The following is a 14,560-nucleotide window of genomic DNA, read 5'->3' as shown; positions in this document are numbered from 1 at the left end:
AATATGCAGTCATATATGTATTGTGATGCCATTGTTAGTATATTTATTTCTCTGAAACGTTCTCTTAATGAAACACGTGACTCTAAATTATATATGTTCCGCACTGCTCTTTTTTGCAATACAAAAATGGTTTGTATATATCATATCTTTGTTAACTCTTTGATAGAGAAAGATAGTTGCGATTCCTATAAGAGAAAGAGAAAATAGTGCCATGCTTTGTCCTTATCACCGACCGGGTGGCATCATAGGTAGGAGGCGATGGCGAAATACTGAAATTTATAAGTAATCCTATGCTGCCCAAATTTTATATGATACCGCTCGGTGGCGCGTCACGAAGTAACTAGTTAATAATCTGTGGGCGCGTCTACCACTTGTATTTACCTATACTATGTCTATATAGCACTTATAGAACTAAATATGTTATTACGCGAACTAGCCAAACAACATACACAAACGTAACATCCGAATTCAGTGAGTTCAGTGCCATCCCAACCGTGATACAAACAACACGTGCTAAATATAACTACGTATTTTTATCAGTCAAAATGTTACGAAATAAAAACTACGTATACGGACCTACTGATATTCAAGTGCCATCACATTTACACCTAGGACACTATATGTTGGACAGATTAATGGAATTCAAGGATGGAAAAATCGTAAGTTTTTGTGTTAGATACCAGACTGTTAACTGACAATGTGAATCTTATTACAAAAGACATAAGGTCCACAGATGGACAGTTTAGTGTTGCTGTTTGTAGGTTACTAGTTTTTCCTGTTATAGTATCATTCTGATGTTGCATGATACATACAATCAGGGGCCCATTTCTCGAACGGTATTAGACTAATATTATTGGTCTACGAACTCAAATCATTCAATTCACGGTTAGTTTCACTGGAATTATATTGACCGGGATATGAACCGTGATTAGTAAATTTAGTGATTACCTTTTGTCAAAGATAGATATAACTCCGCAATAGATGGATACAGTCTAAGGAAAAAACGTGCCTCGATAATCACGAAAATTTGATTTTCGATCAGATGGCGCCACTACCTTTGGCCTACGCTCGTATAGAGGGCGTTGACGGTTTCGTTTGTTATTTAACAATTTTAACGCATATCCGTGAAAGAACATGGGTCAAAATCATAAAAATAATTAATGCAAATAAAAAACAATAATTTATCCATATTTAAATACATGTTATCGTATTTTTATAAATCTTCATTTTTAGTTTTAAAGTGTGTCGATAGATGGCAGTGAATTTACTGAGGTTACAAAATTTACTATGACAGTACCGCTCTATCCTATTATATCCTCTTTGATTCACGGTTAGTTTCACTAGAATTATAATGACCGGGATTTGGACCGTGATTAGTAATTACCATTTGTATCGTTTTTGAGCTCCCGATATTTCGACGCAGTTACGACTCAGGTCCATATCCCGATGTGTCCCGATCAATATAAGTCTAGTGAAACTAACCGTGAATCATTCAAAACTGTTATCAGACTAATACTATTAGTGTGTAGCCATGGAATACTATTACTTATTTCGTGGAAATGGTAACCCATACGACTTAACAATTCGTGGACTATAGTGACGTTTTCAACCAAAAGGTACCACATTGTCGGTTGTCGATAAGGTTGATTTCTAATTGAAGCTATATGGAAATAGCGCCTTACTGACAAGCGACAATAAGTACCCTTCTGGTTGAAAATGGCACTAATAATATTAGTCTAACACCGTTCGAGAAATGGGCTCTGCTTCAAAGTTGATCTGTAGTTATTTTTCCTTTCGAAGAGTTCAAAGTAAACAAGAGGTGACAAATCAAACAGATAGTGTTAAAGTAAATAATGTGTAATAAGTACCTAGTCATGCTTGTTGATTATTTGTGACATTTTCAACCAAAAGGTACCACATTGTCGCTTGTCAACAAGGTTGATTTCAAATTGAAGCTATATGGAAATAGCGCCTTATTAACCGACAATAAGTACCCTTTTGATTGAAAATGGCACATTTCTTTACTAGTGTCTACCCGCGACTTTGTACTACGTAGAATGATGATGATTAATAAAAAACCGGACAAGTGCGAGTCGGACTCGCCCACCGAGGGTTCCGTACTACTTAAACTAAATGGTTTCAGTGGTATAAGCGAGAAGAGGTAACATACAGACAGTTACTATCGCAATTTACTTATACCTATTATTAGTCGCGATTAAAACTGCGTAGTGTCCGATAACAATTTTATTATTATCATGCTTACTTTTATTTACTATTCTTGTTTGATAATTATATTGTTGTTGTATGATATAATAATTTGTAAAATGTTAAAACGGCCCACTATACCTAGCTTATTTACAAAATAAATACGAATAATTTAGTAATTACTTAATTTGTAAATGGATGCTGTTTAGCAAAAATGTGTCAACCCACATTAATTTATTATTATTTACAACGACGGGACTTAATCGCGTAAAATAAGTTTTAAATTTACCTCCGACGTTTCGAGGACGGCGTTGTCCCCGTGGTCTTCTCCGAGACCACGACGCCGACACGATGCAACGACGCGATTAAGTCCCGTCGTTGTAAATAATAATGAGTAAAAATCGTGAAAGTTGAAATCAGTGTTCCACATTAATTTTTCAATAAAATGTCAACTTTAAGTGTAATTTTTTTTTGAGTTGACATCTTATTGCTAAATGGATGTGGGTTGACACATTATTGCGTATCAGATCCAAATTATATACATATATGAAAATAATAGATCTCATACAAAATTAACGTTGATGTAGTGTCAATTTTGTTTAGAGCTCGTCGCTAAAATTAAATATAAAACTTATTAACATTATTTTTTTTTACATGCAGATACGTCTGCGAGCGATACTCCAAATTTTATATTAAAGGAACAAATGGAAAAAATTACACTTCCGGCAGGATTTGAACCCGCAACCTCCGCAATCCGTGCGTTGCTCCAAAGATAGATATAACTCCGTAATAGATGGATACAGTCTAAGGAAAAAACGTGCCTCGAAAATCACGAAAATTTGATTCTCGATCAGATGGCGCCACTAGTTTTGGCCTACACTCGTATAGAGGGCGTTGACTGTTTCGTTTGTTATTTATAATTTTAACGCATACCAGTGAAAGAACATGGGTCAAAAACATATAAAAATAATTAATGCAAATAAAAAAAACATTTATCCATATTTAAATACGTTTTATCGTATTTTTATAAATATTTATTTTTAGTTTTAAAGTGTGTCGACAGATGGCAGTGAATTTACTGGGGTTACAAAATTTACTATGACAGTACCGCTCTAGTATAAGTTACTCTATGGTTGCTCTTAACCAAATCAGCTACGGAAGCCTACTAGAACCTTGCAAATCTTTCCATTCCTTCCCTTATGTATACACGCCTTTGGGGTGGCGTTATTAACATTACCTATATGTGAATTGTAAATTCGTATATTTATACAAATATATTATTATGCTGTTGCGGTCAAAGGTCCATGATTGTATTCAGGTTTATTATTTAGAACTGGTTCGGAATGTCGACTGAATGTCATTTATATTGCAAAATATAATAGTTACGTAATGTGCTTATTATAGCACAGGGTGCCGTAACTCGTAAAGGGGCCCACTGACTATCAGTCCGCCGGACGATATCGGCCTGTCAGAACAAAAATTTGACAGCTCCGAACAACTGACAGGCCGATATCGTTCGGCGGACTGATAGTCTGTGGGCCCCTTAACAGAGCACCAGATCTGTAAAAATACAAATAGGACTATCCAATGATTAGCACCATTGTAGTTGCACATGATAGGCAATGTACTCAACATTGCCTATCATGTGCAACTTTGCCAAAGGGTCTATAATGGCTGCGCTTTTATCGTTTGTCATCGCAGCTGTCATGTTCTATAAAGTACCTATGTAATAATGTAAAGTTTAAATCAGGTTAAAAATTATTACTCGGACCTCACACTATAAAAAATATTCTACATACATACATACACATACATATAATCACGCCTATTTCCCGGAGGGGTAGGCAGACCACGGATTTCCACTTGCTACGATCCTGACATACCTCTTTCGCTTCCTTCACTTTCATAACATTCCTCATACACGCTCGCCGGTTTAGGGTGCTCTTGACCTGGCCTTTCTTCAGGATTTCCCCGATCTGATCAGAGAAAGTCCGCCGAGGTCTGCCCCTTCCAACTCCCGTTTCTACCTCTCCCTTGTACACTCTCTTTGTTAGCCTTCTTTCACTCATTCTTTCCACGTGTCCAAACCATCTCAACATACCTTTCTCAATTTTTGTCACTACATCTTCGCTCAGTCCACACTTTTCCCTTATCACACTGTTCCTAATTCTATCTTGTAATCTCACACCACACACACTTCTCAACGCTCTCATTTCCACTGCATTCACTTGGCTCTGATGCCTCTTCTGCCATACCCAACTTTCGCTACCATACATAAGTGTAGGCACCAGCACCCCTCTATGCACAGCCAACCGTGCCTTTTGCGACACCTTCTGGCTGCTCATAAAAGCGTTAAGTGCCCCATTCACGCGATTTCCAGCACTCACTCTCCTTTCAATATCTTTATCATGCTTACCGTTCCTAGTGAATAATGTTCCCAGATACACAAACTCTTTCACTTGTTCTACTCTTTCTTGACCAATCAAAATTTCACAGTTTGTCATATATTCTTCCTTTTCAAATACCATAACTTCTAAAATATTCTATTTTCAGATAAATGGCCAAACCCACGAAATCACAACCCTAGGACAGATAGCTCAGCAGTCCATGAATCTAGCTGTCTCCCTCACACACATGGGGGTTAGAAAGGGAGACGTGGTAGGGCTGTGCTCAGAGAATCGCGTCGAGTTTTGGAGTTCTGTTATAGGAACTGTTTTGTCAGGAGCTATTTTGACTACTATCAATATGAATTATACAAAAGGTAATTTACAAATTTTACTATTCACTATATTTTAAATTTTAACGGCAGCGGCAAAGTGTGGACGTGCCACTATTGATTTAAAAACTCGCTGCGCGCGGAACAAGTAAACAAGATACCTGACGCCGCCCACCGCAGGTAGGTGTCACAGAGAGAGAACTATAGTCAAATCGGTGCAGACTTAGCTTGGTCTGACTAGTGGTGGAGAAGACCGCCACTTACAGAAGGTCGTTAGAGCAGAAAAGTGAAGTGAAGCTCTTCCTTTCTGACTGTGTTTGAACGACGTACCATCGGGGACATTGCCGGTGAACCAAACTTACCTCTATCCTTACGAGCGAGCTAAACTCGCCAATAGAGATAACCAATTACGATGCATTTAGGATTCTTTATCTTAATTATGGATGGTATAGAAAGGATGCCAATCTCTTATGGCAGAATTGTTCTTTTGCAACCGCTTTCAGCTATGGATGGTATAGAATCCATGATCTTAATAATGGAAAGGGTAAAAACAGGTAATGAGACAAGTAAAAGTAAAAATTTACTATTTTTCTTGTTTAGGCTAAGCTTCGCCTCCCCATAAAGATGCATGCACCAATTAGGATGCATTTTGGATTCCTTATCTTAGTTTGCAAATGCCGGCCGTCACAAGACAATGGACTGCAATAAACTTTACCTGAGCTAGCCGTTTTTACATTTTTAAGTGCCATGCATGGTCATTACATTTATGATATCGCCTGACCGCCTACAAGACGTTTAAACGATTTTTGCCCTTAAGGTGGTTCACCGCTAATGTCCTCGATTGTATACTTATACTTATAAATACGATAGTTCTTGCCCTATGACGGTCTTCGCCACATTAACCTTAGCCAGGCAACATTTTAAGAAGTCTTCTTTTACTTTCAGGTGAAATAACCCACGTATTAGGAATATCAAAGCCAAAATTCATCATCTGCTCCGAAACCGCCTTCAAACCTCACGAAAAAACATTTAAATCTATTCGACACCTTAAAAAAATTATAGTCTACGGTGACAACTCTAAAGAGGTTTCTTACAATGACTTAATTTTTAAGAAGAATGTGAATTTTGATGATTTCGTGGCAACTGATGTAAACGGACTAGAAGATTTGGCGTTTATTTTATATTCTTCGGGTACAACAGGCTTGCCAAAAGGAGTTATGTTGACGCACTTAAACTGCTTGAATACTTTATGCCAGTAAGTATAGTCGTCCGATTTGTAGCTGGCCCCGAACGGCTTATCCTTTGTCTATTGTTAAGTAAAACCGCACGTGCAAAAAAGGGGTCATATAATTCTCATTTAAGTGTCCCCGGCAAGCTCGGTTCTCCATACAAACATAATTCCGCTCTCATTTTAAAAACGACTAGCTAGATTGCTCTGAAACTTTGTACTTACAATAGGATAAAGTATATCTATGTCTGTAATTAGTTTATGTGCTTCAGATACCATAGTTAAAAAAATACAGCTAATTTAAGTTTTTCATAGAAAACTTGTTTTTGCTCTATTTCGTTTGTTTTATAAACTGGAGCTATATAAACTAATTACAGACCTAGATACACCCCATGTGATTGGATGCGCATAACTAAGTTTCATTACAATCCAACACGTAGTTTTAGAATGAGAGCGGAAGTAAGTTTGTATGGGAAGATGCAATTCGGCCGAGCTTGCCGGGGACTTAAGATTTTACTGATAGAAGAAAATATTACCAGTATTTTTTGTACAAATGTACCTATTAAACAAATAACAATGATGAACTGTTTCAGTCCCATGGTGGAACCGCCGTTCAAACCCATAGTCTTAAACGTAAACCCATGGTTCCACGCGCTGGGACTCATGGCCGGACTAGTGGGGCTCTCTCAGGGGAGGACTATTGTGTTCCTGCCGAGATTCGAGATGGATCTGTTTTTGAGGACCATTGAGAAATATAAGGTCAGTTACATTTTTGAAAACATGGCACAGGGACTCGCAAGTCTCGCAACCTTTACTTCACTGGGCCATTTACACTTCTAAGCACTTGCTCTTAATACTTTAAAAAATAAAAAATTATTTATTTCAGGTCTTACAAACCCATATTTTACCACATTACAAAAATTACAAAAACAAAAATAGAAAATAAAAAATGAAAAATATAAAATAACGTTGATAAAAATTAAAAGCTTTACTTATTTATTATAAATAACTTTGGTTATTCCAGATAACAGTAGCGCCAGTGGTGCCCCCTATATTAGTGGCGTTAACAAAGACGGATATCAAATACGACCTCAGCTCAGTCATGGTGATTATCTGTGGGGCTGCGCCATTGAGCAATGAAATCAGCAACGCTGTACAGAAAATGTAAGTTTCTATACATTAATCGAATTTAAACTGTTGTGAGACATACTAACATTAAATAATTTCACGGTTTAGACTCACTTGTTTTAGTCACTCGCGCGACACACATACCTATACATACATACATACATTCACAACATATACATTATACATTCTATAGTATGCATTGCAAACCAATTTCATCTCATAATTTTTGCCACAGCTCATAGGAGCCTGGGGTCCGCTTGGCAACTAATCCCAAGAATTTGCTTAGGCACTAGTTTTTACGAAAGCGACTGCCATCTGACCTTCCAACCCAGAGGGAAACTAGGCCTTGCTGGGATTAGTCCGGTTTCCTCGCGATGTTTTCCTTCACCGAAAAGCCACTGGGAAATATCAAATGATATTAAATGAAGTATTTATTTACATACAAGATATATACAGTGGTACTACGTAAACGAAATTAATAACTAGCTTAAATCTAAAATAGGCCCTTGAGGCATTGTACCAAGGATGCTGGCGGCATTTCCTCGCTGTATCGCAATGCTGATACGTTGTGCGAGAAAGCCGCCAGCTCTTCGGTCACCAGTTACGTCAACCAGACAAATTATATTTAGTATATAAAGCCTGCAAACCAATTTATAACATAATAAACAGCGTTTTGCGTACACGTATTTACTTTGTAAAAATTGTAAAAAACTAAAAATGATAAACAACAATTTGACAAATTATCATCATACCCTTTTAATAGGGTATGTGGTACTTGTATAAATGCTGTAACAACTCTTGTTTTTCACCATGGTGCAATCAATCAATCAATCAATCAATCAAATATATTTATTTGTATAAATAAGGGTACAAAACAGGTGGTATACAAAGTTTTCATTATCATTCCTTATTTTACCATAGTCGGGCAATAAATGATTGATTGAAATTTCAGTTTCCCAAACGCAATGCCAGTTCTCCAAGCCTACGGCATGACGGAGTGCACTTTGGCTATCACCAGAAACGTGAACATCTCTCAACCCTTGCCAAAGTGTGTGGGTGGAGCTACTTACACTATTATCATTAAGGTAGGTCTATTAATAGAACATAATGTAAGTGCTGAGGTATGTGGTGAACCCTGGCTATCACCAGAAATGTAAACATCTTCCGTGCCATGCCTGGGTGTGTGGGTGGAGCTACTTACACTATTGTCATTAAGGTAGGTCTATTAATAGAATATAATGGAAGTGCTGAGGTATGTGGTGAACCCTGGCCATCACCAGTAACTAGAACATCTTCTCAGCCATGTCGGGGTGTGTGGGTGAAGCTACCTACACTGTTGTCATTAAGGTAGGTCTATTAATAGAATATAATGGAAGTGCTGAGGTATGTGGTGAACCCTGGCCATCACCAGTAACTAGAACATCTTCTCAGCCATGTCGGGGTGTGTGGGTGAAGCTACCTACACTGTTGTCATTAAGGTAGGTCTATTAATAGAATATAATGGAAGTGCTGAGGTATGTGGTGAACCCTGGCCATCACCAGTAACTAGAACATCTTCTCAGCCATGCCGAGGTGTGTGGGTGAAGCTACCTACACTGTTGTCATTAAGGTAGGTCTATTAATAGAATATAATGGAAGTGCTGAGGTATGTGGTGAATCCTGGCCATCACCAGAAATGTCAACATCTTCCAAGCCATGCCACTGTTGTTACACTTACACTGTTGTTATTAATGTAGGATTACTAATAGCAATTACGTTGTGTGTGGTGGTTGTGGGGTAGCTAAAGGTTGAAAGAGATCGCTCTTTAGCGATAAGACCGAATGTTGTTACCTCTGTCTTCATGTATTGTGTGCGTCTCTGTAAATGTTTTTTGAGGTTGTGCAATAACAGTATTCTAAACGTGGTGGCGCAGCGCTGGGGGACTCGCTTTTGTGCGCGCGCTGGGTGCGGCTGCACGCACCGCCGCAAGCCGCACCACGCCGCTTTTAAATTAAGTAGCTTATATGTTTGTTTTGTTTGTTTTTATTTTATTTTTATCACTAACATAGATTTATAAGTTCTGCTGTGTCTTGTACTAACAATAATATGGATTTTTTTATTCGAAATAAAAATCTTGAATTGAATTGAATTGAATAAAGATGATTTGTATTGTATTGTATTGTGGGGCTGGAAGTCTCAGGCTGAGATGAGACCCGACTGGCGTCAAGACCTTAAAGCGTGTGTAGACAAAGGACTGGTTGGAGAATCTCAGGCAGAAAAGACTCCGCACTGCCAGACCTACTCTGGACTCTCATCGTGTTTGTGATTGCTGTGGCAGAAGATACCGCTCTGGTATAGGACTCTAGGACTCTTTAGTCATCGCAGACGTTGCAATTAACCTCCCCGCAACACCCGATCCTACCTAACGTTGCAACAATCACCTACAATAGATAATGTAGCCAATGAAAAACTAAACGATATCAGCCTGTCAGAACAAAAATTTTACAGTTCCGAACAACTGAGGCCGATATCGTCCGGCGGACTGGTAATGGGTGGGCCCCTTAATAGCAAAGAATTAGGCTAGGAGGCAGTCAAACATTTTTCACACAAGACCTATATTGCCGTCTACCAACATTTTTACAAACTCAAAAGTTTTTACAGAAAGATCAGTCATGGTAATTTTATATATGCCAATAGATACAACAATAGAACAACGCTTTATATGGTAAATATTTATTCATAAGAGCTGGCACGATATTTGTATGAAACTGTTAAAAACGTATAAAATCCGCGCCAGCTTTCAACTGAATCAACATCAACCTACAATTTGTGGAACAATAACAAAAACTGGTACAGATAGAAAAGATTAATGTATGTACCTACTCGTGAGTAGAGGATAAACAACCGGTATTATCGTTAAAGAGAGATATTTTCGAGATAACCTTTAACACCTTTTAAATAAATAGCTGAATAACTAAAATAAAAGGAGAAATAACATATTATGATGTGCTTTGTTTGTATATAATATAAACTCCCCAAGGTATGATTATCTGATAAGAATTAGAGCATAAATTGATAAAATCAAGTAATACTTAGATATCTAGTTATATACTATGACATCATTCTAACGCTATTGTTAACTTTATCTTTATCATTTTATTTATCTTTGTTTTGTATTTCTTCTCTTGTCGACTCGTCGACGTCTCTCGACTTTTAATATGGATTGTAATATCGTCCGAAATATTTTTTTTGTGTCATCTTTTGACCTGATGGTCTCATCGGTAGTCGGTACTGAAATGAGACTATTTTTTGTGGCACTTTCGTCTTTCTATGTTTTTCCACTTTGGATTTCACGGGCCTATAAATCCCGGTCTTTTGATAGGCTTGCGTGGGGATATAGATCTAACACGTAGAGGCCCTTTGGAGAGCTTTAATGTCATGTAGAACGCCTGCTGGAACCCGTTCAGAGGCGCATCAGTAGACGCCCATGAACCGGCCGCAGCAGGCATTGGGACTATTGTAGAAAAAGTGAACAGTATACCGGTCTATGGATTAAAGTTTGGGTGGACAATGAGACTGGGCTTATAAAGAAGTCGGACACCTGCCATAACCTATGTTTTTGTTATTATTTCCTTGTGTTTTATTTTTTTTATTTTTTATTTTTTATTTATTTTAAACTGATCGGCGATTGGCCCTAGTCAATTTACGAATGAAGTAGGTAGGTGCATGGGTACTTTTTTACGAACTTTTATACAAGTGTACAACATGCAAAGTATGTATGCTCGGGTGAAATCTTCAACCTAAATTAGATCCACTTCCCAATATTTGATTGGGCTGAAACTTCACATACATAAGTGTGTAAAAGTTGGGCAACAATATCACCACCACCACCATCCACCACCCACCGATCCAGCCGATCTGATGATGAACACAGGAGGTGGCCATATGAACACTGATAAAACAACACAATCTAATTGAGTTTGGGTTTGAGATAAATTGCCTATTTTCATTTATTTAATCTAATGGCAAACAAGCTTTGAGTCGCTTAAAATATTATGAATGTGAATTTCTTTTAGGTTTATTTGCCTAATTAAAGAAAAGTGCAGTCAGCGATAAAAGCAGTAAAAACTTATATCTTATCTTTAACAATCTTTTAATTACATCTCCAGGTCGTAGACGTAGAAACCAAGGAGCCCCTCGGACCTCACAAGCCAGGCGAGGTCTGCGTAAAAGGCGGAGTGGTCATGAAGGGATACATCGGCAAGGACCGAAAGGATGATTTTGATGATGAAGGATTCTTCAGGACTGGAGACGTGGCGTATTATGATGAAGAGGGGAATTTCTACATCGTGGATCGACTAAAGGAGCTTATTAAATATAAAGGATTCCAGGTTAGTATTTACATCACACATGTTGCTGTCTTATGGCACCCCAGTGGTGCAGAGATAGCCTTCACAAGCCCGCGCCACGCCTTACTATGTTCAGTGACCCTTCTGGTCTCGTTCCAGGCCCCGTAGCCAACATGCCAATCGCTAACGCTACGTAGCAATCCAAACGCAACCGTCACTGTCACACTAATATGGAAGAGTGATAGAGAGACACAAAACGATTCGATGGCGAAGCTATGATTGTCACCTTGTCTAGGCCGGCAGTTTAGCCCGACCGTTCGCAGCTCACTCTGGACTGACCGTCGCCAAGAGTGTACGCTGTACAGCCGGCCTAGCCAAGGTGACAATCGCTATCGCTTCGACAACGAGACGCTTTGTGTTTCTCTATCACTCTTCCATATTAGTGCGACAGTGACAGTTGCGTTTCGATCGCTACGGAGCGTTAGCGATTGGCGTGTTGGCTACGCGGCCTGGACGCCCGGAGCTACGATTTCCGTCCGGCGATTTTCAACCGAATGCGATGGTTACAGTTACACTGATTACATTATTTGCTTCTCCTCTTGGAATAGTATGGTCTATATCCATGTCCAATATTACAGTAGGTCCCGAATAAGTCTACAGGGAAACATTTAATTGAGTTATTGCTATGATAAGGAGCACAAGGAGGGTATAAGGCTGCATAAAAGGCGGCGTGGTTATGAAAGGTTACGTTGGCAAAGAAGACTGATGTTGAAGGTTTCTTCAGGACTGGGTACAGCACATTATTTTGGAGGAACTCCTATATTGTGGATCAGCCGAAAGAACTTATCAAGTATAAAAGGTTTCAGGTCAGTACATTTGAGTTCAGCAATAAAACTTTAACAGAGTTGTTAGGGTTGAAGAGATAGACAGCCTGCGCGGTAGCTAGAGAATACTGCAAGCTGAACAAGCCCATGTTTCAAATGAGTAATAAACAAGGCGCGGTACCCGCAAATCTTCAAAAAATTCGCGTTTTTAGTGGACAACGGTTTAATACGAACCAGATAACAATAATTTCATGGAATACTCCACAGTCCACAGAATCTGGAAGTTCTTAGATTCCACCGCACACAATCTTTAAAGGCTGCCACAAAAGATTATTCTTGGTTGGCATTTCAGAAGGTCCCCAAGATAATCATGATCCAGATTTCGGGTAACCATTTTATGGAGTAATTATTGTATAGGAACACTAAGCGTACTCTGCACCAACTAGGTGCCACTAAAATTACATTTTCATAGGAATTTAACGTAGCAGCACTTCCACAGAATCTGGAAGTTCTTAGATTCCACCGCACACAATCTTTAAAGGCTGCCACAAAAGATTACTCTTGGTTGGCATTTCAGAAGGTCCCCAAGATAATCATGATCCAGATTTCGGGTAACCATTTTATGGAGTAATTATTGTATAGGAACACTAAGCGTACTCTGCACCAACTAGGTGCCACTAAAATTACATTTTCATAGGAATTTAACGTAGCAGCACTTCCACAATCTATCACAAGTTGGTGTGGTCGGTTTGACTTGTTATGTACGTAATACAACTTTCTTCGTTACTGCAGGTGGCTCCAGCAGAAATCGAAGCGGTTCTGCTGCAGCATCCAGCAGTTCGAGATGCAGGTGTAGTGGGTGTGCCCGACGCACAGGCGGGGGAGGTGCCGCGCGCGTTCGTAGCGCTGCAGCCCGGAGCTAAAGCTGCAGCTGAAGAACTGCAGTCTTTCGTCGCCGAGAGGGTTAGTATACTTCCGCGCAAGCGTGCACTGAACGACTTGAAACTATAGGCAGAAAAGATTCCGCGCTGCTACCCACCCCCTTCCTCCCTTTCCTTCCTTGCTACCTCCTCCCTTGGACTCTTGTCATGTTTGTGATTGCTGTGGCAGATGCCGCTCTGGTACTAGACAGTCATCGCAGACGCTGCAATAAACCTCCTGCAACACCTGATTTTTACCCAACGTTGCAACAATCATCTGCTATAGATGTCATGGCCAATGATGATGATGTGTTAAGACCTATCTTAACAAGTAACAGATAAGTAGGTATTAGCATACCTAAATACCTACTTACCTAATCTAGATAGATTAAGTCTCTCAATCGTCGGTAGGTGGCACCACAATCCTATGATATGTAATTAACCTCATTAAGGTGACATCTACCGAAACTCTTGTGTACTAGCATAAGTACTCTCTAAGCTTAGTTAGCTATGTCAATATATGTAATAGTTCATAACCAATCCGTAGAGTCATAATGTGGCGCTGTACTTACCTATATAAGCTTCTACATGTACGTAGATAGAATCCTTTTTTCCAACCAGCCTTCTGTAAACATTAAACCTAGATTATTAGTATCCCTGCTTTCATTTGGTCGCCATTACCTCCAACGCTGAACATGATGAGATAAAGTATTGTTAATTTATTTCCAGCTCTCGAAGCCGAAACACCTGCGAGGAGGTGTACGATTCGTTCCTGATATCCCAAAGAACCCGAGCGGCAAGATCCTGCGCAGGGAGCTGCGCAAACTAGCACAGGAAAAGAGCAAACTTTAAGAGTGCTTTCACACTGTACGATCCGATATCGGATGCCCGGTCCCTATGAGAAAGATAGTTGTTAGAAAGTGTCCTGTGGCATGAAGTCCTTATTGAATTAACATTTTTTTGTCATGCAGTATTTTTAATGTGTTCAACATAAATGCAGAAAGTTGTTTAACCTCTTGTGCAAATATTTTCAAGGCACGAGGAATAAACAAATTTTTACCCCGAGTGAAACACAAAAATTTACACCACACAAACTCAATAAAAAAAATAAAAAAAGCATTTATTTCGGACGATAATACAATCCATATTTTGTTAGTTACAAATATACTTAAATTACTATGTTAGTACCTAAACTAAGATGTTGGGAGGTC

General features: G+C 39.0%; 1 protein-coding gene across 1 annotated transcript; it reads left to right on the top strand.

Moving 5' to 3' along the window:
- The first annotated feature begins 501 nt into the window (after positions 1-501).
- Positions 502-14,254, top strand: LOC134752822 (uncharacterized). Its single transcript, XM_063688576.1, has 9 exons — positions 502-659; positions 4,759-4,966; positions 5,867-6,176; positions 6,743-6,908; positions 7,174-7,313; positions 8,230-8,362; positions 11,426-11,647; positions 13,222-13,392; positions 14,079-14,254. Exons 1-9 carry the CDS (start codon positions 546-548, stop codon positions 14,199-14,201), a joined length of 1,587 nt encoding a protein of 528 aa, XP_063544646.1. The 5' UTR covers positions 502-545; the 3' UTR covers positions 14,202-14,254.
- Positions 14,255-14,560: the final 306 nt, after the last annotated feature.

This window comes from Cydia strobilella, chromosome 25 (genome assembly GCF_947568885.1).
Source record: "Cydia strobilella chromosome 25, ilCydStro3.1, whole genome shotgun sequence".
Taxonomy (NCBI): domain Eukaryota; kingdom Metazoa; phylum Arthropoda; class Insecta; order Lepidoptera; family Tortricidae; genus Cydia; species Cydia strobilella.
Note: the sequence above shows the minus strand (reverse complement) of the source record. Positions and strands in the feature narration are given on the sequence as shown.

Bases quoted from the DNA above. Each gene is read 5' to 3' on its own strand.
- LOC134752822 (XM_063688576.1), top strand. From the start codon at position 546: ATGTTACGAAATAAAAACTACGTATACGGACCTACTGATATTCAAGTG. The intron at 8,363-11,425 runs GTAGGTCTATTA...TTACATCTCCAG, and splicing joins CTTACACTATTATCATTAAG to GTCGTAGACGTAGAAACCAA. The intron at 13,393-14,078 runs GTTAGTATACTT...ATTTATTTCCAG, and splicing joins AGTCTTTCGTCGCCGAGAGG to CTCTCGAAGCCGAAACACCT.